Here is a 24,150-nt window from a genome sequence, read left to right on the forward strand (position 1 = left end):
CGACCGCTCGAGACCACGAGGAGATCACCAGCGGCGCATACGCTCACAATGTAAAACCTTTATATCTAAACCATAAACAGTGTATTATGCAGTAAACCCTTTGTGTAGTGATATGGTGTAAATGCAACACAGTATAACCTTACTAGCTTAAAAGCAGTTTGAGCGTCACCGACGCTCTGAGAATACTTAACTCTATAAGAAATACACAGATACCTGGGCTTAGGGTCCAACGCCTAATATATATATATATTTGAATGATATACTTGCAAAATAATTAATACAAATACAAATCATACACTACAATATAACATAGACTAACTAACCAGGTAACTACACAGTAAATACAATACAATTAAGTTTAAGAGAAAAATGAGAGAAAGAGAAGAGAGAGAAAGATATGGCCCATAATAACAAGAGAGAAACAGTATGATTACGGAGAAAAACTTACGCACAAAGGAAACGATCGCATGCGCTTCTGGACATCCAGCTCCCGATTTTCAGCAATGATAACCGTTGAAGAGTGAGAGCTGGATGTGATCGGCCTTTCTATTTATGCCCCACACACAATGCAATTCAATGGTCCCTACAATCTCATTGTTCATTGGACACAGGAATTCGGCTTCGCATTATAACAAAAGGTCATAGATTGATTCATACAGGTGGGCTGTGACTATTTCCAACAGCTCAGGTGGGAGGGAAACTGGGTTTCCCGCCGCATGGGCAATAAAGTGCAAATAAAGTAAATGTTCATAAACTTCTTATGTCCATAACTATTCGCACGAGCGATTGATCTGCTTCAAACCAACACCGGAATATTTCTAATTAAATATTCTTCCGATGGATACTAAACACCACTGTATTACTCCTGTCTGACCCTTCGTATCAAACAAAGAGGGATTTCTCTGTTCATGAACATTCTATATTAACCAAACTTTCAGAATCTATCAAAGGGACCATGATCTAAAAAATACATTATATAGTGAAAATATGTAATGATTGAGTCGCACGCTACGATCACATAAACTCTACCGTAAATACGCATACCGTGCGCCTGCGGGTGCCCGCGACTGTGAGTATGCGCACGTACGGGAGAGCGTACGCATGCGCAGCACGGACCTGTGTGAGGTGCAAATATGGTAGTGTGCATAGAGATATTTTTCTGACTTTGACAGTTTAGAGGTAATTCTCCCGGTTGCCGCCTTTCAGTGAGGAATGGCTCTCTACCCCAATCCTTTTGTCATACCAAGTCAGACAGGACAGTCCGGCCGATACTCAATTTAAAAGTTTTAAACCGGTCGCTAAGTGTCTACAAATTCAAGCTGGAATCAATCCAGTTGATCATTGCTAGTTTAGAACATGCATATCTGTATATCCCAATCTGGGCCCCTCACCAGGCTTTCTTAAGGTTTGCACTGCTGATGGATCGCTACCAATTCAGGGCCTTGCCGTTCAGTCTCTCGCTGGCCCCAAGAATGTTTACAGAAGATCATGGCATTCATGGTTGCAGACTCGGGACTATTGAAGTCACGATAGGTCCTTATCTAGGTGACCTGCTAATCAATGCATCCTCTCGAGACCAGTTGATCAGAGATGTTCAGACATCCCATCCACTTCTCGTTCAACATAGGGAGATTATGAATTTCCAGAGATCCAACCTCTGGCCAACTCAACGGATTCAATTCCTCAGTCTCCTCTTGGACAGGCTACAACTGAGAGGATTCCTACCAAAGAACAAGGTCCAGGACCTACAGAGATTAGTGGCTCAGGTACTGAGGTCACAGACGATTTTCTACACCTCTGTGTGGAAATTTTCGGGCAGTGGGTGGCAGGCTTCATTCCCGTCCATTACAGATGAACCTCATTGCTCAGGGAGCAAGGTCAGACTCCATCTTCCACCACGCATACGCGCTTCCTTACTTTATTTGTCATTGCACAGGAATCTCGCAGCAGGCTAGAGATTCGGCAGTTGGAATTGGTGGTTCCTGCCAACAGACGTCAGCCTCAAAGGTTGGGGTGCCGTCTTAGAATAGCATTAGTTTCAGAACAGTTGGACGCTCCTGGAGAATACCTCTTTCTTGGCCAAAGGGCAAAGTCATGGGTCAACACATAAGGATGCAGTCGAACAACGTCACGACGATGGCATACGTAAACCGTCAAGGAGGAAAGAGGAACGGAATGGCGTTAGAGGAAGCCACAAAGGATGTGTCCAGGACAAGAGATCCAGCAGCTAAAGGAGTGGACACATTAGCACTTTCTTGGTGTTATAGGAAGGTTTACATTTTCCACCTTTACAACTCATTCTCAGGGTTCTGAAGTGGGTTGAAACGAGAGCGAGTGTCGGTGATTTTATTTGCACCAGATTGGCCTGCTGCGTGGGTTACTAACAGAAGATCCTTGAAAGTCACCTCAGTGAGGGGCCCTGCTATCTCAGGGACCGTTGCCAACATCCAGAAACGGGCTGCTTTTAACGGCGCAGTTATTTAAACCCGGATCCTCTGAAACAGAGGGATACCGGGATCAATTATTCTTACGATGATTGCCGCTAGGAAGCCGGTAACAGACATACATTACTACAAGAATTGGTAGAGGTTCTTCTAGGACTAGTGTCATGAGGTGGGTGAAATTCGGCGTTCTTCCACTTCTCCTGACTTCTACTTCTCATTTCGGCAGGTCAGGAAGTAGGACAGAGGCTGGGTTCTCTGAGCGGTCAAGTTTCGGGTCCATCCGTCCTACTTCGACAGCGGTTGACATCCTTGCCAGAGGTTCAAACCTTTTTACAAAGGGTTCTGGGTATCCAACCCCCTTCTTCTTTCTCCTACTGCGTCTTGGCACTTAGATTTGGTGTTTAAACAGACCTGAGATAGCTATCTTTGACGGTCACATTACTGCTGGCCTTGGCTCCGGCCAGGCGGGTTTCTAGGTTGGGAGCTTTAGGGCAGTACTCGGTACAAAAGCAGTTTTCCTTCCTATGGTTGTTTCGGAACTTCAAGTAACTCAACCAATTGTAGTATCATATTTTCCGGGTCTCACAGATAGAGACGTGTCCTGGGCTGTTGTCCGAGTTTACCGGGTTTGCCTACAGGTTACATCATCCTTCAGAAAGTCGGACCATGTCTTGGTTCTTTGTGATGAGCCTCAAAAGCGTTAGCCAGCAGATCAGCAGTCTTGGTCTAGTCTTGCCTTTCGGCAAACTTACATTCCATGTGGCAAACAGGTTCCGTTTCAGACGGGTGCTCCTACCACCCGACCAGTGGGCGACTCATGGGCGGCGGCCAGAGGGGTTTCCAAGGCTCAACTTTGCAGGGCGGCATTGTGGTCCTCAGCCCACAAGTTCGCAAAATTTTACAAGTTTGATACCTTTGCGTCCGAGGATTCTAAGTTCAGACGTTTGGTTGTACAGGCAACAGACAGCACTCCCTCCCTGGGGGATAACTTTGGGACGTCCCCTAATGTATAATGGAACTCCAGTGTCCCCTAGTGGATGAAAGAGAAAAGAGGATTTTGGTACTTACCGATAAATCCATTTCTCTGAATCCTCTAGGGGACACTGGACGCCCGCCTCGGTGCTGTCAGTCTGCTGGGTTCACACTTCCTGTTCAAAGGACTCTTGTGACTCATGTAGTTAGTCCCTGGACTTTGACAAACAAGGTCATAGGATCAAATCACATTGTGGATCTGTGCCTAATATGGATTTTACAAAGTTTGTCCAAACAGCGTTAGTTTTTCAGTTAAGATTTCTTGGATGCTGTTTGATAGGTTTTACGGTTCGGTTCCTCGCCATGTGCTCAAGTATCATGTCCTATTCTCTCAAATTTTCCAAACTGAGGGAGGAGGGCTGTGAAAGGGGAGGAACCGGCTGTGCAGACCATGCTAAGTTTAGATTGTGCCACACCTCCGGTTGCAAGCTTCACACCCCTAATGTATAATGGAACTCCAGTGTCCCCTAGAGGATTCAGAGAAATGGATTTATCGGTAAGTACCAAAATCCTCTTATTAGTGTAAATCAACCAATCGTGGTTCATCAAAGAAAGAAAAGAGACCTTTCTTGCGCTTATAACAAGTGTCAGCCCCTCGTCCCACACAAGAAACCTTCACCGTGGTTTCACTTAAGACAACACCAAAAAAGAAAACGTGAGGCAAGATGGCGTCACTTGTCACTTCTAGAGAGACAAAACAAATGCTTACACAGTAACAATTCCCACAATGGGAAAAACTGCAAGTGAGTCAAACTTCCATAAACTGGATGCTAGAAAGATAGTGAGAGAACACAGAACATAGTGTATTCCAATTTGATTAATTGATATATCTTTATTGCTTCCTGGTCTCACTCACATGGCATAAATATTTAATCTGCATGTAGGAATCACAATCTTTGCATCAGGATGGTTCACCTTCGTAGATATGCACACAGCATAAACTCCAATAGGCACTTTAAAAAGAGATGGAAAATAGTGCAATACTGTCTGTGTATAGGATAAAAGAGATTTTAATAAAAGCACTCACAAACACAGATTATATAACAGCATAAAACAAATGGATGTTGCATGGATATCAGGAAAGGGGGAAATCAGCCGCCAGCAGCATGGGATATAGTCACCACAAGTCCCGGTTTACTCAAGGTGTCTCCCCGCTGTTAGTTCCGTTCTCCAAGTCTCCAGTCCATCCAGCACAAAAGGTCCCCAGCTTAAGTGCTTTTGGATAATATATCCTTCTTCAGAAGCGTAGGGGACAGACACGTTAAGCTGCTTTAAATAGTGTCTTAATCGCATACACCAACCGCAGCTGATGGAAGCCCTCCCTCGGAGCGGATCCGTAACGCAGGAAATGACGTCTGCGTTCCATAGGGCGGAAGTCGCATCGCCCCAAATGACGTATGCGGAACTCAGCTGCCGTAATATGCGTTCTATTACATACTGTTTTATCGTTCACAGCTTTTTAACAAAATGGATTTGGATCTTCGAAAGATCAGGCTAAGCCATTGGAGAGGAGAAAAACTGAAGAAGTTTAAAGTAGAAAGAAGTGAGCTTTCCTTAAACCGCCCCCCCCCCCCCCCCCCCCCCACACACACACACACACACACACACACACACACACACACACACTAAACTTGGGATATTTAAAAATATTTAAATATATGTGTCACGATCCGGGTATCTGGACGCCATTTCTTACCCATCAGATGCCTCCTAAGGCTGGCTCAGCGCTCCAGGACCGGATCCCATCTGTTATCCTGATGTGTACATTCCTGTATCCTCTCCTGTCACTCTGGGACGCTGTCACAGTAAACGCCATATTACACCTGGCATGGCGTCTCCCGCGGCCTCCGCCGCCGTCCCTGAACTTCTGCATGCAGAGTGTCTGAGTGGCGATTACGTCAGCCGCGGCCTCCGCTGTGTCCGCGTGGTTGGATGTGCATCTGTCAGCCTGGCGCCTCCTGTCTCCGGTGGCCGGCGCCGCCATTACTGTTTTCATTACCACATGGATTACAAACCAAACTTCCCTCCAAGTGTCTGCATGGGCGCAGCCATCTTGGATTCTGTCAGCTGATCATTTCCACCAATCTGTTCTCAGTATTGATAATCTGCATAATTGCCTAGCCAATCCCTTCCTTGCTGCAGGTATAAATACACTGTGCCTGAGCAAGGAAGGCGTCAGTGCTTTGGTTGTCAAACCTAGTTCCTGTTTGTCTCTCTCCTGTGATTGTCTTCCAGGTTCCAGCTCCTGTCTCAAGACTTCCACCATAGAGACCCGCACCAGCATTCCACCTGCGGTGTAGCCTGACTCTCCAATCCATTGTGGATTCATCTGTTTCCAGCTACAACATTACCTGCTTCCAGCTCAGCTTCCAGCAGAGTACAGCTTCTCTTAAAGGGCCGGTGTCCTTTCTACACTTTACCACTCTCCACCGGTATTATTATTTCTCCGCTCTCAAGTTCTACATTTCAGTTCATATTTCATCGCTCCCAAGTTCATTTATTATTTAACTGGTTCCAGCCAGTATCCACTCCGTGCTAACAACAGTCTGGTTCCAGCCAGTATCCACAGCAGCCGTTTTATCTTCAGCAACCCAGCTTTTCCTGGAACACCAGCTGGCACAATCCTGGGTTATCTCCATTGCTACAGTCGGGCCTGGTAAGGACTTTCCATCTAGAAGATTATAAGAACTATCTCACACTACCAGTGCCCTGTGGCTCCTGCCATCCTGTAGTACCCAGGAACTGTATTTATTCTTTGCTGACTTTTACGTTTTCTTTTACTGCTGCTGTGTTGCGGAGTTGTCATAATAAACATCATTGACTTTTATCCAAGTTGTCGTGGTCACGCCTTCGGGCAGTTATTATTCATGTTACTTACATGTCCAGGGGTCTGATACAACCTCCCAGGTTCCGGTACATCTCAGCCCCTACAACTGAGGCTGCCTCCCGTCAGCTCAGGCCCTCAGTTGTGACAATATGTTGAGAATGAAAATAAAATGTTGAGAAATTTTTTTTTACGCCGAACTGACATCCCTCCTTGGTGGTGAGTTCTATCATGACCAAATTACTTGAAATATATGCCTAAACACAACTTTTAGTGACTGTTTAATAAAGCAATTGAATTGCAAACCCTGATGCTAAATGTAGGCAGTCTTTAGATGCCCAAAATCATGACAATTGAATTGTGACTGTTCATTCTGGCATTTAGACAGGAAAAAACAGACGCCCAACAGACTTTTTAAACAATTGAATTCCCCCCCAATGAAACGCAAATGTGTTTTTACTCCTGCTCACTGCAGCTAAAGAAAAATAGGTAGTGACACTAAACATCCCAATCAAATATGCATAATAAACTGAATATATACTTTCCACTCAGCGCTGTGTGAATAACTTCTAATTAATACAAATGAATTCTGCATTTGACAAAGAAAATTGAATCGAAACACGTTAAGGCGCTGAGGAGGAATCACTGTTTGGACACTATTCAGGAGACTGAAGGACGGAAGGGGTGCTTGGCTTATGGACTAAAGAACCTTTTTTTTACAACTGTTCAGATGCATCCTCTGATCCTTTAAATCTGGTAGGGGATCCACACATAAATAAGCTCGTTTTATTAGTTTCATGTTGTATTGTTTTAATGTTATGTATTACATTTTTGCACAAATACCAAGTGTTGCAATATTTATTTTTCATTTTCTTCTTTCATAAAAACGAAATGTGATTGTGGGGTGTGACAGAAAAAGGAGGATTTGCAAGAATATCTTGATGAGTTTTGAAAAGCTTCTACCTTAAGGAAAGGATTTATTACCTATAGCTGGGTGTGGTGATCTGTTCTATTTGAAGATTTATTTCGACTTTTTTTTTTTTTTGGCAAAATGACTCCCTTTTGCATATTTTTGATCAGTACAGGTGTTTCATCAGTTTATTACAATTATATGTTTTTTATACAGCGCTGAGTGACATCTCATTTTTAAACAATATACATAAGGAGTCCTTTCTACAGCAAAGATTATATCTATTTGTTTTACAGGGTGAGTCTCCCATATCAAATATTTTCAGAAAAACTGAACTTTATTATCACACCTGAGATAGAGACACCTTTGCTTTTTTGATGGTTTGTTTAATGCACATAATTATTAAAAATATTACATACATTTATCTTCAGGCTGTGTGTATAAGGTGTTTATGAAATAAGAGGATTTTGGTACTTACCGATAAATCCATTTCTCTGAATCCTCTAGGGGACACTGGAGTCCTATACAGTAGGGGTGTGAAGCCTTGAACCGGAGGTGTGGCACAATCTTAAATTAGCATTGTCTGCACAGCCGGCTCCTCCCCCTTCACATCCCTCCTCCCTCAGTTTGAAAAATGTGACTGAGAGAATAGGACATGACACTATAGCCCATGGCGAGGAACCGAACCGTACAACATATCAAACAGCGGCCAAGAACTCTTAACCGAATAACTAACGCTGTTTGCACGAACTGATTAAAACAAGAACTTGGAACACAGCAGGTTGACAGCACCGAGGCGGGCGTCCAGTGTCCCCTAGAGGATTCAGAGAAATGGATTTATCGGTAAGTACCAAAATCCTCTTTTCTCTTTCATCCACTAGGGGACACTGGAGTCCTATACAGTAGGGGACGTCCCAAAGTTTTCCCGCAGGGAGGGAGTGCTGTCGGTGGCCTGCAAAACTAAACGTCCGAACTTAGATTCTCCGGACGCAAAAGTATCAAACTTGTAAAATCTCGCGAACATGTGGGTTGAAGACCACGTCGCCGCTCTGCAAAGTTGAAGTAGTGGAAGCACCCCTGGCAGCCGCCCACGTGGAACCCACTGATCGGGTAGTATGAGCACCCGTCTGAACCGGAACCTGTTTTCCACAGGAAATATAAGCCTGCCGAATGGCAAGTCTAATCCATCTGGATAAAGTCTGCTTAGAGGCCGGCCAACCCTTCTTTGGCCCATCATAAAGAACAAACAAATGGTCCGATTTTCTGAAAGACGACGTAACCTGTACGTATACCCGTAAAGCTCGGACAACATCCAATGACACGTCCTCATCTGTGAGACCCTGGAAAGATGGGACCACTATTGGCTGGTTTACATGAAACCCCGACACCACCTTCGGAAGGAAGTCTGCTCTTGTACGGAGTTCCGCCCTATCCTCATGAAAAACTAAGAAAGGACTCTTACAGGATAAGGCTCCCAACTCAGAAACCCGCCTAGCCGAAGCCAAGGCCAGTAATAACGTGACCTTCCAAGAAAGATATTTCAGGTCTGTTCTTGTCAACGGCTCAAAAGTCAGTGACTTCAAATATTCTAACACCAAACCTAAGTCCCATGGTGCCGTGGGAGGACGAAAAGGGGGTTGAATCCTCAGAACCCCCTGTAAAAAGGTTTGAATCTCTGGTAAGGATGCTAGCCGCTGTTGAAAAAGGATGGAGAGAGCCTAAATCTGAACCTTCAAAGAGCCCAATCTGAGCCCTCCCTCTAGACCGGCCTGAAGGAAAAGTAGAAGACGCGATAAATGGAAGTTAGATGAATTCCATCCCCGTTCCTGACACCAAGCCATGTACTGTCTCCAAATCCTGTAGTAGTGCCTGGCTGTGACCGGTTTCCTTGCGGCAATCATTGTAGGAATGGCCGTTCGTGGGATCCCTCTGTTTCTTAAGATCCGGGTTTCAATAGCCACGCCGTCAAACGCAGCCTGTTCAGATCGGGGTGTAGGAACGGTCCCTGAGATAGCAGGTCCACTCTCTGAGGTAACCTCCAAGGATCTTCCGCAAGTAACCCTCGCAGGTCGGTGTACCAACTCCTGCGGGGCCAATCTGGTGCAATTAGAATGACCCACACTCGTTCCCGCTTTATTCTTTTCAGAACCCTGGGTATGAGTGGGAAAGGTGGAAAAATGTAAACCCTCCTGTAACACACAAGGAAGTGTTAATGCGTCCACTCCTTCCGCTGCTGGATCTCGAGTTCTTGACACATATCTGGGCAGTTGATGGTTTTGTCGAGACGCCATTAGATCCACCTGAGGCAGACCCCATCTTCTCACAATCATGTTGAAAATCCGTGGATGAAGGCACCACTCCCCCGAATGCATGTCCTGGCGACTGAGGTAATCTGCTTCCCAATTCTCCACACCTGGAATGAACACTGCGGAGAGAATGATGTCTCTTCTTTCTGCCCACAACAAGATCTTTGTGGCCTCCTTTAACGCCATCCTGCTCTTTGTTCCTCCTTGACGGTTTATGTAAGCCGTCGTCGTGACATTGTCCGACTGAATCCTGATGTGTTGATTCATGACTAGGTCTTCTGCTAAGAGAAGGGCATTGTAGACTGCTCTTAGTTCGAGGATATTTATGGGTAATTTGCTTTCTTGTAGCGTCCACCGTCCTTGAAACTGATGGTCCTCTAGGACGGCTCCCCAACCTCTGAGACTGGCGTCCGTCGTCAGGATCTTCCAATCCCACATGCCGCATTTCTTGCCGGCTGTAAGGTTCTTGTGTAACGACCACCATGTCAAGGAGACCCGTACTTGTGGTTGAAGTCTGATTCTCCGATGGAGAAGCCAGTGCGAGCCTGCTCCCTGAGCAATGAGGTTCATTTGGAATGGTCGGGAATGAAGTCTGCTGTACTGGAGAGCTTCGAACAACGCCACCATCTTCCCGAGAAGTTGCACACAGAGGTGCAGAGAAACGGTCTGCGTCCTCAGTACCTGAGCCACTAATCTCTGTAGGTCCTGTACCTTGCTCTCTGGTAGGAACACACGTAATAGGAACGTGTCCAAGATGAGACCGAGGAATTGAATCCGTTGAGTCGGTATGAGGTTGGACTTTTGGAAATTGACAATCCATCCATGTTGAATTAGAAATTGATGTGATGTCTGAACATCCTTGAGCAGTCGATTCTGAGATGGAGCTTTGATCAGTAAATCGTCCAGATAAGGTATAATCGTGACCCCCAACAGTCTCAGTCCTGCCACCATGATCGCCATGATCTTTGTGAAAATTCTTGGGGCTGACGCTAGACCGAACGGCAAAGCCCGGAACTGGTAGTGCTCCGCCACCAGTGCGAACCGTAAGTAAGCCTGGTGAGGAGTCCAGATTGGGATATGCAGATATGCATCCTTTATGTCCATGGTTCTAAGCCTGCAATGACTGATTGGATTGATTCCATCTTGAATCTGTAGACTCTTAAAAACTGGTTGAAAACTTTTAAATTGAGTATTGGTCTGACCGTTCCGTCTGGTTTTGGCACGACAAAAAGATTGGAATAGAACCCCGTTCCTCTCTGAGAAGCGGGAACCGGAATAATGACCTCTGCTTGAAGCAATTTGTGAATTGCTGCCCGTAGTGCCCTTGCTTTTTGAGGGCACTGAGGCAATCCTGTTGTAAAAAACTGACTGTGAGGCCTCTGTTGAAATTCCAGTTTGTATCCCTGAGAGATTAAGTTGTTCACCCAAAGTTCTGGTGAGGTCTTGGCCCAGATGTCCTGAAAACCTTCCAGTCGGCCGCCCACCAAGGGGGACCCTAGGTGAGCTGGGAGGCCGTCATGCCACGGTCTTGTCAGCAGGTTTATCCTGCTTTCTGGTTGCTGCCTGCGAGCGGCCTCTACCTCTGCCCCCGCGTGCTTGTGCACCGAAACCCCTACCTCTGGCTCGAAAGGACTGTGATCTAAATGAAGTAAAATATGGTCCCGAATAACCTCTCCTAGTTTGTGGAGCGGTTCTCGTATAAGGAGTGGGCAGAAAAGTGGACTTCCCCGCTGTAGCCTGCGAAATCCACTTGTCCAACTCTGGTCCGAACAGCATTTCACCCCCAAAGGGAATGGATTCTACTGCCTTCTTGGTGTCAGAGTCACCTTGCCATTCTCTGAGCCATAAAATCCTTCTAGCCGATATGGCCGATGCAGATATGCGCGATGCTATTCTGCTAATATCCTTAGAAGCTTGACACAAGTATGAAGCAGATTCTCGAATGTGTTCCGCCAGCTGTGTAATCTCTTCTAAGCTATTTTCCTCCTCAATAGCTTGTACAATACGGCCGGACCATGCACCCATGGCTTTGTTGACCCAAGTACAGACGATCGCAGGTCTCTGCGCTGCACCTGCTGCTACAAACATTGATTTCAACGCCGTGTCAACTTTACGGTCGGACGCATCCTTTAAAGTAGTTACGTTAGGAATTGGCAAGATTGTCTTCTTTGACAATCTTCCTAGTGAAGCATCCACTACCGGCGGAGACTCCCACTTGTCCATTACACCCTTAGGTAGGGGGTAAGTTACCTGAAAACGTTTCGGAAATTGAAAACGTTTGTCAGGTTGTTTCCAAGCCTCCTTCATCTGAGATTGGAGGGATTTAGGAATGGGGAACGCTGCTGAACGCGGCTTCTGTGATTCGAACAAATCGAAATCTTCCGGCTCCCGGACTTCCTCTTCCTTAAAGCTTAGGATGTCCTTTACCGCGTCAATTAAGGAATCCAGACCCGAGATCGCCGAGTCTTCTTCTGGAAAATCGGCGTCTAGGTTAGGTTCAATTAACTCACCTTCTTCCGTATCCAGAAGCAAACCTTCTTCCTCCTCAGATTCTGGTATAAGAGGAAGAGTTATTTTAACAGCCGTGCGCACACTCGTCTCAGCGTGTGCGGGCGGTGTTAACTTAATGAGAAATTACTCCATTGTCTGAGAATCCTGCAACCCATTCTGATTGCTGCTTGCGGGATTCTGCCATTTCCTTGGAGATTCTATTAGCACGGTGGTCTTTCCAAGCCTTAGCCAGAGCACTGCTCCCAGGTGGAGCGTCCTTGTCTAAGCAGGAGTCGCACACCCCGGAGCTGCCAACCCGCGTGCTCTTCTTGTTACATTTCGTACAAACAGGAGGTCTTTGAGGTCTTGGTAGCCTTAGACATGTTGTTTTTCTTTTTTAAAACCCCTTACCAGGGTATTACGCAGCGCTTTCACCCTTTAAACTAGGAAGAGAAAGACTGGGAGATGACGGAAGCGAGGGTATTGGATCCGGCTGGAATTACCTGTCCCCTTTTTCTCTATAAAAGGAACAGGTCAAAAATTTAAAATAAAAAATAAAACACCAGCCGACTCGCAACCCTCACACCCCAACTGTAAATCAGCTACGATGTTAGAGTTGGCTTGCTTCTGTGTATTTTCTCCGGGATCTTTGAAACAGACGTCCCTTGAAAATATAATTTGTAAAGTTTGATTACTTATCAGGAGATCCTCGTATATTGGGGGTAATTCCAAGTTGATCGCAGCTGGACATTTTTTAGCAGTTGGGCAAAACCATGTGCACTGCAGGGGAGGCAGATTTAATATGTGCAGAGAGAGCTAGATTTGGGTGTGGTGTGTTTATTTTGCAATCTAGATTGCAGTGTAAAAATATAGCAGCCAGTATTTACCCTGCACAGAAACAAAATAACCCACCCAAATCTAACTCTCTATGAAAGTGTTATATCTGCCCCCCCTGCAGTGCACATGGTTTTGCCCAACTGCTAAAAAATTTCCTGCTGCGATCAACTTGGAATTACCCCCATTGTCTATATACATTTCACCAGCAGAGGGAGCTGTTGCCTAACCCTCTTTCTACTATCTTAATGCATGCACTATCCAGGCCGTGCAGCAGGGGGAGTTAATTCCTTTATTAATAAACTTTCCCTTATGTACACTACTGGTGGGGGAGGGGGAGGACCCATCCCTCACCTCAGCCTGGCGCCAAAACGAATAAACATGGCCCCCACTAATGTAAGTTATTATAAAAAGATGTGGCCTGCCGCACTGTTATTAACATTGAAGTGCCTTAAGTGCTTTTACTGATTCTCTGCCGCTATACAGCGCGCTCCGGACCCGCCGGCTGGCGCGCAACGGGTCCGTCTCCCGTAACGGCGCCTGTGCTCCGCTCCGCCCGTGGGTCACTGTAGTGTGCAGCTCGCCCTGGGGCCGCCGGCTGGCGCGCACGACGGATCCGTCTCCCGTAGCGGCGCCTGTGCTCCGCTCTGCCCGTGGGTCTCTTGTACTGTGCAGCGCGCCGCTTCCGCCGTCCCCCACTGCTTACAGGGAAGACAGGCTGAGTCCCGCACCGCACTAAGTCCCCCATGCGCCGGCCACCATCGCTCTGCCCTTCCTCCCTGATTAGCTGTATACAAGGGAGTTTTACACAGTATTCACATTAAAGTTATAAGAGAGAGAGAAAGAAAAGAAAAAAAAATACTTTTACTAACTGGAAGACCCTAGCCTAAGCTTGTTCGACCAGTACTCACTATTAGTTGATTTTGGAGGATCTCCTGTGGAGAGATGCAGGTCCCTTCAATAGGGATCTTTGTCTCTCTGAAATTAGGTAGCTTTGTCCCCCCTTTATTAGGGTTACGCAGCCCCTTTTAGATTTTTAGTCAGGAGCTCAAGTGCTCCACGTTGTGCCTCCAGCACAATTTTTCAAACTGAGGGAGGAGGGATGTGAAGGGGGAGGAGCCGGCTGTGCAGACAATGCTAATTTAAGATTGTGCCACACCTCCGGTTCAAAGCTTCACACCCCTACTGTATAGGACTGCAGTGTCCCCTAGTGGATGAAAGAGAAATAAATGTATTCTGTGTTAGACTTGAGTCTCACCCCCAAGATATCTTACTATGGTATGCAAATATTCTAAAATATGGGAAAATCTGATATCCAATATACTTCTGGTCATTTTGGATATGGGAGGCTCAACCGGTATTATTTATTTAACATCTATAACATTTTTGTTCTTGGTCTGTCTGTAGTGCGGAAACAGAAAAGCCATCCGTCTGATGAGCAGACTCTGTAGTAATAGCTTGTTGCCTTCAGGTTGGATAAATATTTTACTTTCTCTTACCACCTCTATTCTATCTTCAGAAAGTTTGGACACAGAACGTGGGATGGATGATGTGGGTTTGGCGGCTGGCAGAAGCCAGCGGGAGAAAAAGCGTTCCTACAAAGACCTACTGCGCGAGGAGGAAGAGATCGCTGAGCAGGTCCGTAAGTCATCAAAAAAGAGACCTAAGGTGAGAAATTTGATTTCATGTGCTCCAATCCAAGGTGCACGACACCCTGTTGGAGAGTTGCTGAAGTCTTCAAGGAACTTGTTGCTGTGTCGTCCTCCTATTACAGGCCTGTTAAGCTGCTAGCCAGTTGGCTTCCTTTGGCTCTCAGTATGGTTTGTAGTGCTAATGGTACTACACTAGTCTCACCTCACTGTTAAAGTTAAATAATTTCTGACTAGATATCAGATTTCATTATGAATGACATAGTTATAAAATGTAGCAATGTACCTGTAACCTGTTTATAAATGTTATTTCTGCTGCGGGGTACACTGGGCTCCACAAGGAAAGACATAGGGGTGTAGAGTAGGATCTTGATCCGTGGCACCAACAGGCTCAAAAGCTTTGACTGTTCCCAGAATGCATAGCGCCGCCTCCTCTATAACCCCGCCTCCCTGCACAGGAGCTCAGTTTTGTAGTTGGTGCCGCAGATAGCAGGCACATAACAGAGGGGCTGCTCTGGGCAGCCCTAAGAAGAGTTTTTTGAGAAGAAAAGTGAAGACTTCAAGGGCTGCAGCAGTGTGTACATGTCTGGAGACATTCACTGCTGCAGCTCCATCTCTCCCCAGCAGCGCTGTACACTCCCGAGCCCTGGTTGCCGGGTACCTACAGCAGGAGGCTCCGGTTTTCTTCTGGCACACACGACTGGGGCTCTCCGGGATCGCGTGGCCGCGCTTCGGGAGGTGGTGAGTGGGTCCCGCTCGCGGGACCCGTACTTTATCGCGATCCGGTGCGGTCAGTGGGAGGCGGGCCGCGCGCGCTGGCGGTGGACACTGTGGCAGTACAGGCAATCCCACTAGATCACCAGGGCATGGGACAGGTCAGGTTTTTCCTTAAAACCGTTTTACTAGTAGCCCACAGTACCCAGTGGTTTTGCCAGCAGGGAGATAAGGCTTAGACCTGGAGCCCCTCCCCCAGCCCCAGGGCGCCATTTCCAGCAAATGTTCCCGCCCTGGAGCTGCATATCTGTCTCTCCCTCACTCCCTGTCAGTGTTTGGGCGCCATTTCTCTCAGCTACACTGTTCCTGGGACTGCTTGGGCAAATCCTCCTGTGTAAAGCCGCCTGGTTGTCAGCGCTGTGACTTTACATGACACTTAAGTATTCTACATGTCAATTAGACAGTGTTAGTTAAGAAAGAGTGCATTTAGTCGGGGTTCTCTGGTACAGGTACCCTGTGATATACATCCAGTTCTTACTGTGCAGTGTTATATCTATTGGCTATATAAGCTGGTCCAGTGCAGTATTATTGTTAGTAATAACCTCTGCATTGTTTAACTGTGACTATATGTGTGTGTGCATTAGCTTACTGAGTGATTTCCATTTCGTGTCTCTCACTCAACTTGCTATCCCTATATTCTATAACCTGGTGCGTCAGGTTTTATAATTATATAGGCTTTTCACAAGATATACTCTAATACATATTTTTCTCTGTGATTTTAGTCACCATATCTCTCCTGTATCTCTGCTTGTGCTGACTACACAGCGCAGGGGTTTGGGTAAGAGGTATTGTGCTGCTGCCAATTGTACTGTGTTACCTGATACTGCAAATTATATCATGTCTGCTTCTGAAGGTAACGGTTCTGGGGCGGAACACACTGCCGGTGTTGCTGAAGCCACAGATCCCTATGAGGAGACTATAGCAGCTGTGGGCTCTGGTTCTGGGGGCTCCTTGCACCCCAGTGGGACTGTGGCAACAAGGGTACATAATGACCCACCGTGGGCTACTTTCTCCACGCTTCTACGTACGCTAGTTACTAAACTAACACCCCCTTTGGGACCTCCTATGCCGGTGCAACCGTATGTGGTCCCCGCGGCTAACCCGCCTTGGGCGGAAAATTTATCTGCTCAATTGATGAAGTTGAACCAGTCCTTGACTCCTAAAAATTCTGACCCTCGCTCGCCTAAGACCAAGGGGTCCTCTAAGCGAGCTCTTATCTCCTCACAATCCACTGCTGTCACTGACACCTCGTTTGATGAAGATGGCGTTTACACTGACCCCACAGATTCTGACACAGATACTGCTGATGGGGAGGGTAGTTCACATGTGGATGTTCCTGATCTTTTGGAGGCTATTAAGTTGATTTTACAGATTACGGATGATCCCGAGCCATCCGCCCCTCCTAAGAAACCAGATAAGTTCAAGCGTCAGAAGGTGGTTAAACAAGTTTTACCTCACTCTGACCACCTAGTGGATATACGTCAGGAACCCTGGGGAAACCCGGGAAAGAAGTTTGTGCCTCAAAAGAAGATGCTGGCTCGCTATCCCCTCGCGCCAGAGCTGTCTAAAAATTGTGAAACGCCTCCTCCAGTAGACTCTCACATGTGGCTAGGATGATGGTTTCCTCTGCTCTACCTGTCACTACCGTCACGTCTCTAAAAGAGCCTACGGATAAACGTGTGGAGGGTTGTCTGAAAGCGATTTACACCCTCACAGGTGCTGCACAAAGGCCCACTATTGCAGCACTATATTAAAGAGGCGGCTTCTGATGCCGGTATCCTAGCAGCCAAGGCCTCTACTACATCCGTCCTGGCTCACCGGATATTGTGGCTGAGATCCTGGTCTGTGGATCTGGACTCTAGAAAAACCCTGGAGGTACTCCCTTTCAAGGGAGATATTCTATTTGGGGAGGACTTAAATAAGATAGTGGCTGACTTTGCTACTGCCAAAACTGCCTGTCTGCCAAGTACCGCTCCTTCTGTGTCGAAGGCTAAAGGTACTTCCTTTCGTCCTTCAGGTAAAGCAAAAGGTCAGGCGTACAACAAGCAGGCCCGCGCTTCCAAACCTGGTAAGCCAAAGCCCAAAAGAGCCTTGGCTGCCCGTCAGCCAGCTTCCAAGACCGATAAGCCTGCCGCATGACGGGGCGGGCCTCCTCCCTGGGGGATCCCAGGCTGGGGGGCCGGCTTCTAGGGTATACCCAGGAATGGTTGGAGACCACTTCAGATGCCTGGGTACGGGAAGTCGGCACTCGAGGTTACGCCATAGCCTTCCAAAACCGACCCCCTCATCAGTTTTGCCGGACAGACGTCCCGTTGGACCAGACAAAGGCAAACACTCTACATTCGGTGGTACAGACCCTCCTGGATACAGGAGTCGTAGTACAGGTGCCTCTTGCTCAGAGGGACCGGGGGTACTACTCTCCGCTGTTTCCGGTCCCGAAACCGAATGGGTCCTCCCGGCCCATTCTCAACATCAAGGCATTGAACAGTTTTGTGAAAGTTTCAAAGTTCTGTATGGAAACCCTTCGCTGTATAGTTCTGGCCTTGGAACCTGGGGACTACATGGTCTCCCTGGACATACAGGATGCTTACCTGCATATTCCTATAGCAGTGTCACATCAGTAATACCTGAGGTGTGCGATTGGCAACCTCCATTACCAGTATCGGGCGTTACCTTTTGGTTTAACTACGGCTCCGCGAGTCTTCACCAAAGTTATGTTGGTGATGACGGTGGTACTCCGCCGTCAAGGGGTCAGGATAATGCCGTATCTGGACGACTTGTTAATCCTGGCAAATTCCCCAGAAATTCTCCTACGTCATTTGGATATGACTGTCCAGTTTCTACAAGCCCACGGGTGGCTCATCAACTGGAAGAAATCCTCCCTGGTCCCTGCTCAGAGCATGGTGCACCTGGGAGCGCTATTGGACACTCACAACCAGCGGTTGTTCTTGTTTCAGGAGAAAGTCCTGAAGCTTCAGGGCAGGATTCGTTGCTTCCTTTCTCGTCTGCAAGTGTCGATACATTCGGCGATGCAGGTGCTGGGCCTCATGGTATCAGCATTCGACATAGTGGAGTATGCTCAATTTCATTCTCGTCCCCTCCAGAGGCTGATTCTAGCCAAGTGGGACGGCCTGCCTCACCGGATCAGGTCTCACATGATCTCATTGACTCCGGAGGTCCGTCTGTCGCTGCACTGGTGGCTCCAGGACCAACGATTGTGCAGGGGCCGTCCCTTCTGGATATCCGACTGGGTCCTGTTGCCGACAGATGCCAGTCTCAGAGGTTGGGGAGCATTGCTGGAGCAACACTCCCTTCAGGCTCGGTGGACCAAGGAGGAATCTCTCCTCTCGATCAACATGCTGGAATTGCGGGCAGTCTTCAATGCGTTTGAACCTGGCCCAGCATTTAGTTCATAACTGTCCTGTTCAAGTACAGTCGGACAACGCCACCACAGTGGCTTACATAAATCATCAAGGCGGCACTCAAAGTCGTTTGGCAATGAAGGAAGTCTCACGGATTCTACATTAGGCGGAACGCCATCTACCGGCCATATCGGCAATATTCATTCCGGGAGTCCTGAATTGGGAAGCGGACTTTCTCAGTCGTCAGGACGTACATGCCGGCGAGTGGGGCCTCCATCCAGAAGTGTTTCAACTCCTAGTGGAAAAGTGGGGCCTTCCAGACGTAGATCTGATAGCGTCTCGACACAATCACAATGTTCCGGTCTTCGGAGCAAGGACAAGGGATCCTCAAGCAGCATTCGTGGATGTGCTGGCGGTGCCATGGAGGTTTCGGCTGCCATACGTGTTCCCTCCGGTGTCACTCCTGCCCAGGGTAATTCGGACGTTCAAGCAAGAGAGAGGAATTCTGCTTCTCATAGCTCCAGCGTGGCTCAGACGGCACTGGTTCTCGGACCTGCAGGGCCTATCGTCAGAGCGTCCAATTCTACTTCCACAACGCCCAGACCTCCTCGTTCAGGGCCCCTGTGTCTACCAGGACCTATCCCGGCTGTCTTTGACGGCATGGCTCTTGAAGCTTTCGTCTTGAGGGCTAAAGGGTTTTCTGAGGCGGTCATTCAAACTATGTAGCGGGCCCGGAAACCGTTGTCTGCTCGGATTTACTATAGGGTCTGGCATTCTTACTTTGTTTGGTGCGCATCTAACGATTATGACGCTTCCAAGTTTAGTATAGCCAAGTTGTTGGCCTTTCTTCAGCAGGGCTGGCCTGCTCACAAGCAAACTTTGGCCAGATGGATTAGAATGGTGATTGCACATGTTTATGTGAGGGCTGGTCTATCAGCTCCTGCTCACATTACGGTCCATTCTACTCTGTCTGTTGGACCTTCTTGGGCGGCCCGCCGTGGTGCGACCCTTGAACAATTGTGCAAGGCGGCTACGTGGTCCTCAGTGAACACGTTCATAAGGTTCAATGCCTTCGATACTGCCGCTTCCCAGGATGCTTCCTTTGGACGCCGGGTTCTTGTGCCCGCTACAGTGCGTCCCCTCCCATAAGGAACTGCTTTAGGACATCCCCTATATCTTTCCTTGTGGAGCCCAGTGTACCCCGCAGCAGAAAACGAGTTTTATGGTAAGAACTTACCTTTGTTAAAACTCTCTCTGCGAGGTACACTGGGCTCCACAAGGCGCCCACCCTGACGCACTTAGCTTCTTTGGGTTGATATGGCATTAGCCGCTGACACTTCTGCTGTCGTGAGAGTGTGGTGTATGTGGCTACAAACTGTTGTCGTCCCTTTTTCTGCTACTGCATTGGGCTGGTTAACTAAAAACTGAGCTCCTGTGCAGGGAGGCGGGGTTATAGAGGAGGCGGTGCTATGCATTCTGGGTACAGTCAAAGCTTTTGAGCCTGTTGGTGATACGGATCAAGAGCCTACTCTACACCCCTATGTCTTTCCTTGTGGAGCCCAGTGTACCTCGCAGAAAGAGTTTTAACAAAGGTAAGTTCTTACCATAAAACTTGTTTTTAGATTTAAATACAATGTACACTTTGCTTTGTGCTGCTTCTTTACCAGGAGAATGCAGGTTCCAGCTACAAAGTGGTCAGACTTACTTTGTCTTAGGACATGAGGACAGTAAGCACTTTGGGCTGATGTCTTATTGCTGAAGGAGGAGTGGCTGGATTAGAACAGGGTGTTTGCCCCAAAACAAAGTTTAGTGAGGGCATGTTAGTAGAAATGTGGCCTATGCAACGTTGTGCAAACTCAGAAATACACCTATTTTTAGGCTGGTCTTATGCTCCACAGATAAGGCTAGTGCAAATATGTAATGATTTGCAGATATGTACTCTGTATATGGGCAAATATCTGAATTAAGTTCTGTGCACAAAATACCGGTGTATTTACAGCTTACTTCTGATCAACTCTGCATTGGCCCCTGGGTCATTCCATGTCAGTTCAACCAGGCGTGTCACAAAGGAGCCAGTGCACTTTAAATTTCTCTATCGTCCTAGTGGATGCTGGGGTTCCTGAAAGGACCATGGGGGATAGCGGCTCCGCAGGAGACAGGGCACAAAAGTAAAGCTTTCCGATCAGGTGGTGTGCACTGGCTCCTCCCCCTATGACCCTCCTCCAGACTCCAGTTAGATTTTTGTGCCCGGCCGAGAAGGGTGCAATTCTAGGTGGCTCTCCTAAAGAGCTGCTTAGAGAAAGTTTAGCTTAGGTTTTTTATTTTACAGTGAGTCCTGCTGGCAACAGGATCACTGCAACGAGGGACAGAGGGGAGAAGAAGTGAACTCACCTGCGTGCAGGATGGATTGGCTTCTTGGCTACTGGACATCAGCTCCAGAGGGACGATCACAGGTACAGCCTGGATGGTCACCGGAGCCGCGCCGCCGGCCCCCTTGCAGATGCTGAAGTAAGAAGAGGTCCAGAATCGGCGGCTGAAGACCCTTGCAGTCTTCTAAAGGTAGCGCACAGCACTGCAGCTGTGCGCCATTTTCCTCTCAGCACACTTCACACGCAGTCACTGAGGGTGCAGGGCGCTGGGGGGGGGCGCCCTGGGAGGCAAATGTAAACCTATATACTGGCTAAAAATACCTCACATATAGCCCCCAGAGGCTATATGGAGATATTTAACCCCTGCCAAACTTCACTAAAGAGCGGGAGACGAGCCCGCCGGAAAAGGGGCGGGGCCTATCTCCTCAGCACACAGCGCCATTTTCTCTCACAGAAAGGCTGGAGAGAAGGCTCCCAGGCTCTCCCCTGCACTGCACTACAGAAACAGGGTTTAAACAGAGAGGGGGGGCACTAATTGGCGATATAAATATATATATATAAAGATGCTATTAGGGAGAAACACTTATATAAGGTTGTCCCTATGTAATTATAGCGTTTTTTTGGTGTGTGCTGGCAAACTCTCCCTCTGTCTCTCCAAAGGGCTAGTGGGTCCTGTCCTCTGTCAGAGCATTCCAGGTGTGTGTGCTGTGTGTCGGTACGTGTGTGTCGACATGTATGAGGACGATGTTGGAGGAGGCGGAGAAATTGCCTGTAAGGTGATGTCACTCTCTAGGGAGTCGACACCGGAATGGATGGCTTATTTAGGGAATTACGTGAGAATGTCAACACGCTGCAAGGTCGGTTGACGACATGAGACGGCCGACAAACAATTAGTACCGGTCCAGGCGTCTCAGAATCACCGTCAGGGGTTTTTAAAAAAACGCCCATTTACCTCAGTCGGTCGACACAGACACAGACACGGACACTGAATCCAGTGTCGACGGTGAATAAACAAACGTATTCCTCATTAGGGCCACACGTTAAGGGCAATGAAGGAGGTGTTACATATTTCTGATACTACAAGTACCACAAAAGATGGGTATTATGTGGAAGTGAAAAAACTACCTGTAGTTTTTCCTGAATCAGATAAAATAAGATGAAGTGTGTGATGATGCGTGGGTTTACCCCGATAGCAAATATTGGCGTTATACCCTTTCCCGCCAGAAGTTAGGGCGCGTTGGGAAACACCCCTTAGGGTGGATAAGGCGCTCACACGCTTATCAAGTGGCGTTACCGTCTCCAGATACGGCCGCCCTCAAGGAGCCAGCTGATAGGCAGCTGGAAAAATATCCTAAAAAGTATATACACACATACGGTGGTTATACTGCGACCAGCGATCGCCATCAGCCTGGAGATGCAGTGCTGGGTTGGCTTGGTCGAATTCCCTGACTAAAAATATTTTATTGATATAGAGCATTTAATAGGATGCATTCTATATATATATGTATGCGAGATGCACAGAGGGATATTTGCACTCTGGCATCAAGATAAGTGCGTTGTCCATATCTCCCAGAAGATGTCATGGACACGACAGTGGTCAGGTGATACAGATCCCATACGGCACATGGAAGTATTGCCGTATAAAGGGAAGGAGTTATTTGGGGTCGGTCCATCGGACCTGGGGGCCACGGCTACAGCTGGGAAATCCAACCTTTTTACCCCAAGTTACATCTCAGCAGAAAAAGACACTGTCTTTTCAGCCTCAATCCTTCCGTTCCCATGTGGGCAAGCGGGCAAAAGGCCAGTCATATCTGCCCAGACATAGAGGAAAGGGAAGTAGACTGCAGCAGGCAGCCCCTTCCCAGGAAAAGAAGCCCTCCACCAGTGGGGGGGTAGTCTCAAGAGTCTCAGCGCGCAGTGGGATCACTCGCAAGTTGACCCCTAGATCGTACAAGTATTATCCCAGGGGTACAGATTGGAGAGTCGAGACAATTTTTCCTCGCAGGTTCCTAAAGCCTGCTTTACCAACGGCTCCCTCCGACAGGGAGGCAGTATTGGAAAAAAATTCACAAGCTGTATTTCCAGCAGGTGATAATCAAAGTACCCCTCCTACAACAAGGAAAAGGGTATTAGTCTTCCACACTATATTGTGGTACTGAAGCCAGAAGGCTTGGTGAGACATAGTCTAAATCTGAAATCTTTGAACACTTACATAAAAAGGTTCAAATCAAGATGGAGTCACTCAAAGCAGTGATAGAGAACCGGAAAAAAGGGGACTATATGGTGTCCCTGGACATCAAGGATTACCTCCATGTCCAAATTTGCCCTTCTCAACAAGGGTACCTCTGGTTCGTGATACAGAACTGTCAATATCAGTTTCAGACGCTGCCGTTGAATTATCCACGGCACCCCGGGCCTTTACCAAGGTAATGGCCGAAAAGATGATTCTTAAAAGAAGAAAGGCATCTTAATTATCCCTTACTTGGACGATATCCTGAAAGGGGCAAGTTTCCAGAGAACAGTTCGAGGTCGGAAAAGAACTATCTAAAGTAGTTCTACGACAGCACGAGTGGATTCTAAATATTCCAAAAATCGCAGCTGTTTTCCGATGATACGTCTGCTGTTCCTAGGAATGATTCTGGGCATAGTCCAGAAAGAGGTATTTCTCCTGGAGGGGAAAGCCAGGGAGTTATCCGACCTAGTCAGAAACCTTCTAAAACCAGGCCAAGTATCAGTGCATCAATGCACAGGAGTCCTGGGAAAAATGGTGGCTTCTTACGAAGCGATTCCATTCGGCAGATCTCACGCAAAAACTTTTCAGGGGGATTTGCTGGACGAATGGTCCGGATCGCATCTTCAGATGCATCAGCGGATAACCCTGTCTCCAAGGACAAGGGTGTCTCTTCTGTGGGGGCTGCAGAGTGCTCATCTTCTAGAGGGCGGCACATTCAGCATTCAGGACTGTGTTCTGGTGACCACGGATGCCAGCCTGAGAGGCTGGGGAACAGTCACACAGGGAAGAAATTTCCAAGGAAGTGTGGTCAAGTCTGGAGATTTCTCTCCACATGAATATACTGGAGCTAAGGGCAATTTACGATGCTCTGAGCCTAGGAAGAACTCTGCTTCAAAGTCAACCGGTGCTGATCCAGTAGGACA

General features: G+C 47.6%; 1 protein-coding gene across 11 annotated transcripts in view; it reads left to right on the forward strand.

Moving 5' to 3' along the window:
• Nucleotides 1-24,150, forward strand: part of HMGXB4 (HMG-box containing 4) — a 148,764-nt gene that overhangs the window by 65,125 nt on the left and 59,489 nt on the right. For 10 of the 11 annotated variants that reach the window (XM_063940574.1, XM_063940573.1, XM_063940580.1 and 7 more), the window contains one exon: nt 14,360-14,508. In XM_063940574.1, coding sequence (XP_063796644.1) covers nt 14,360-14,508 — 149 coding nt within the window. The remainder of the gene's footprint in view (nt 1-14,359; nt 14,509-24,150) is intronic. The other variant, XM_063940579.1, reaches the window with a different exon arrangement.

Source organism: Pseudophryne corroboree, chromosome 9 (assembly GCF_028390025.1).
Source record: "Pseudophryne corroboree isolate aPseCor3 chromosome 9, aPseCor3.hap2, whole genome shotgun sequence".
NCBI lineage: Eukaryota > Metazoa > Chordata > Amphibia > Anura > Myobatrachidae > Pseudophryne > Pseudophryne corroboree.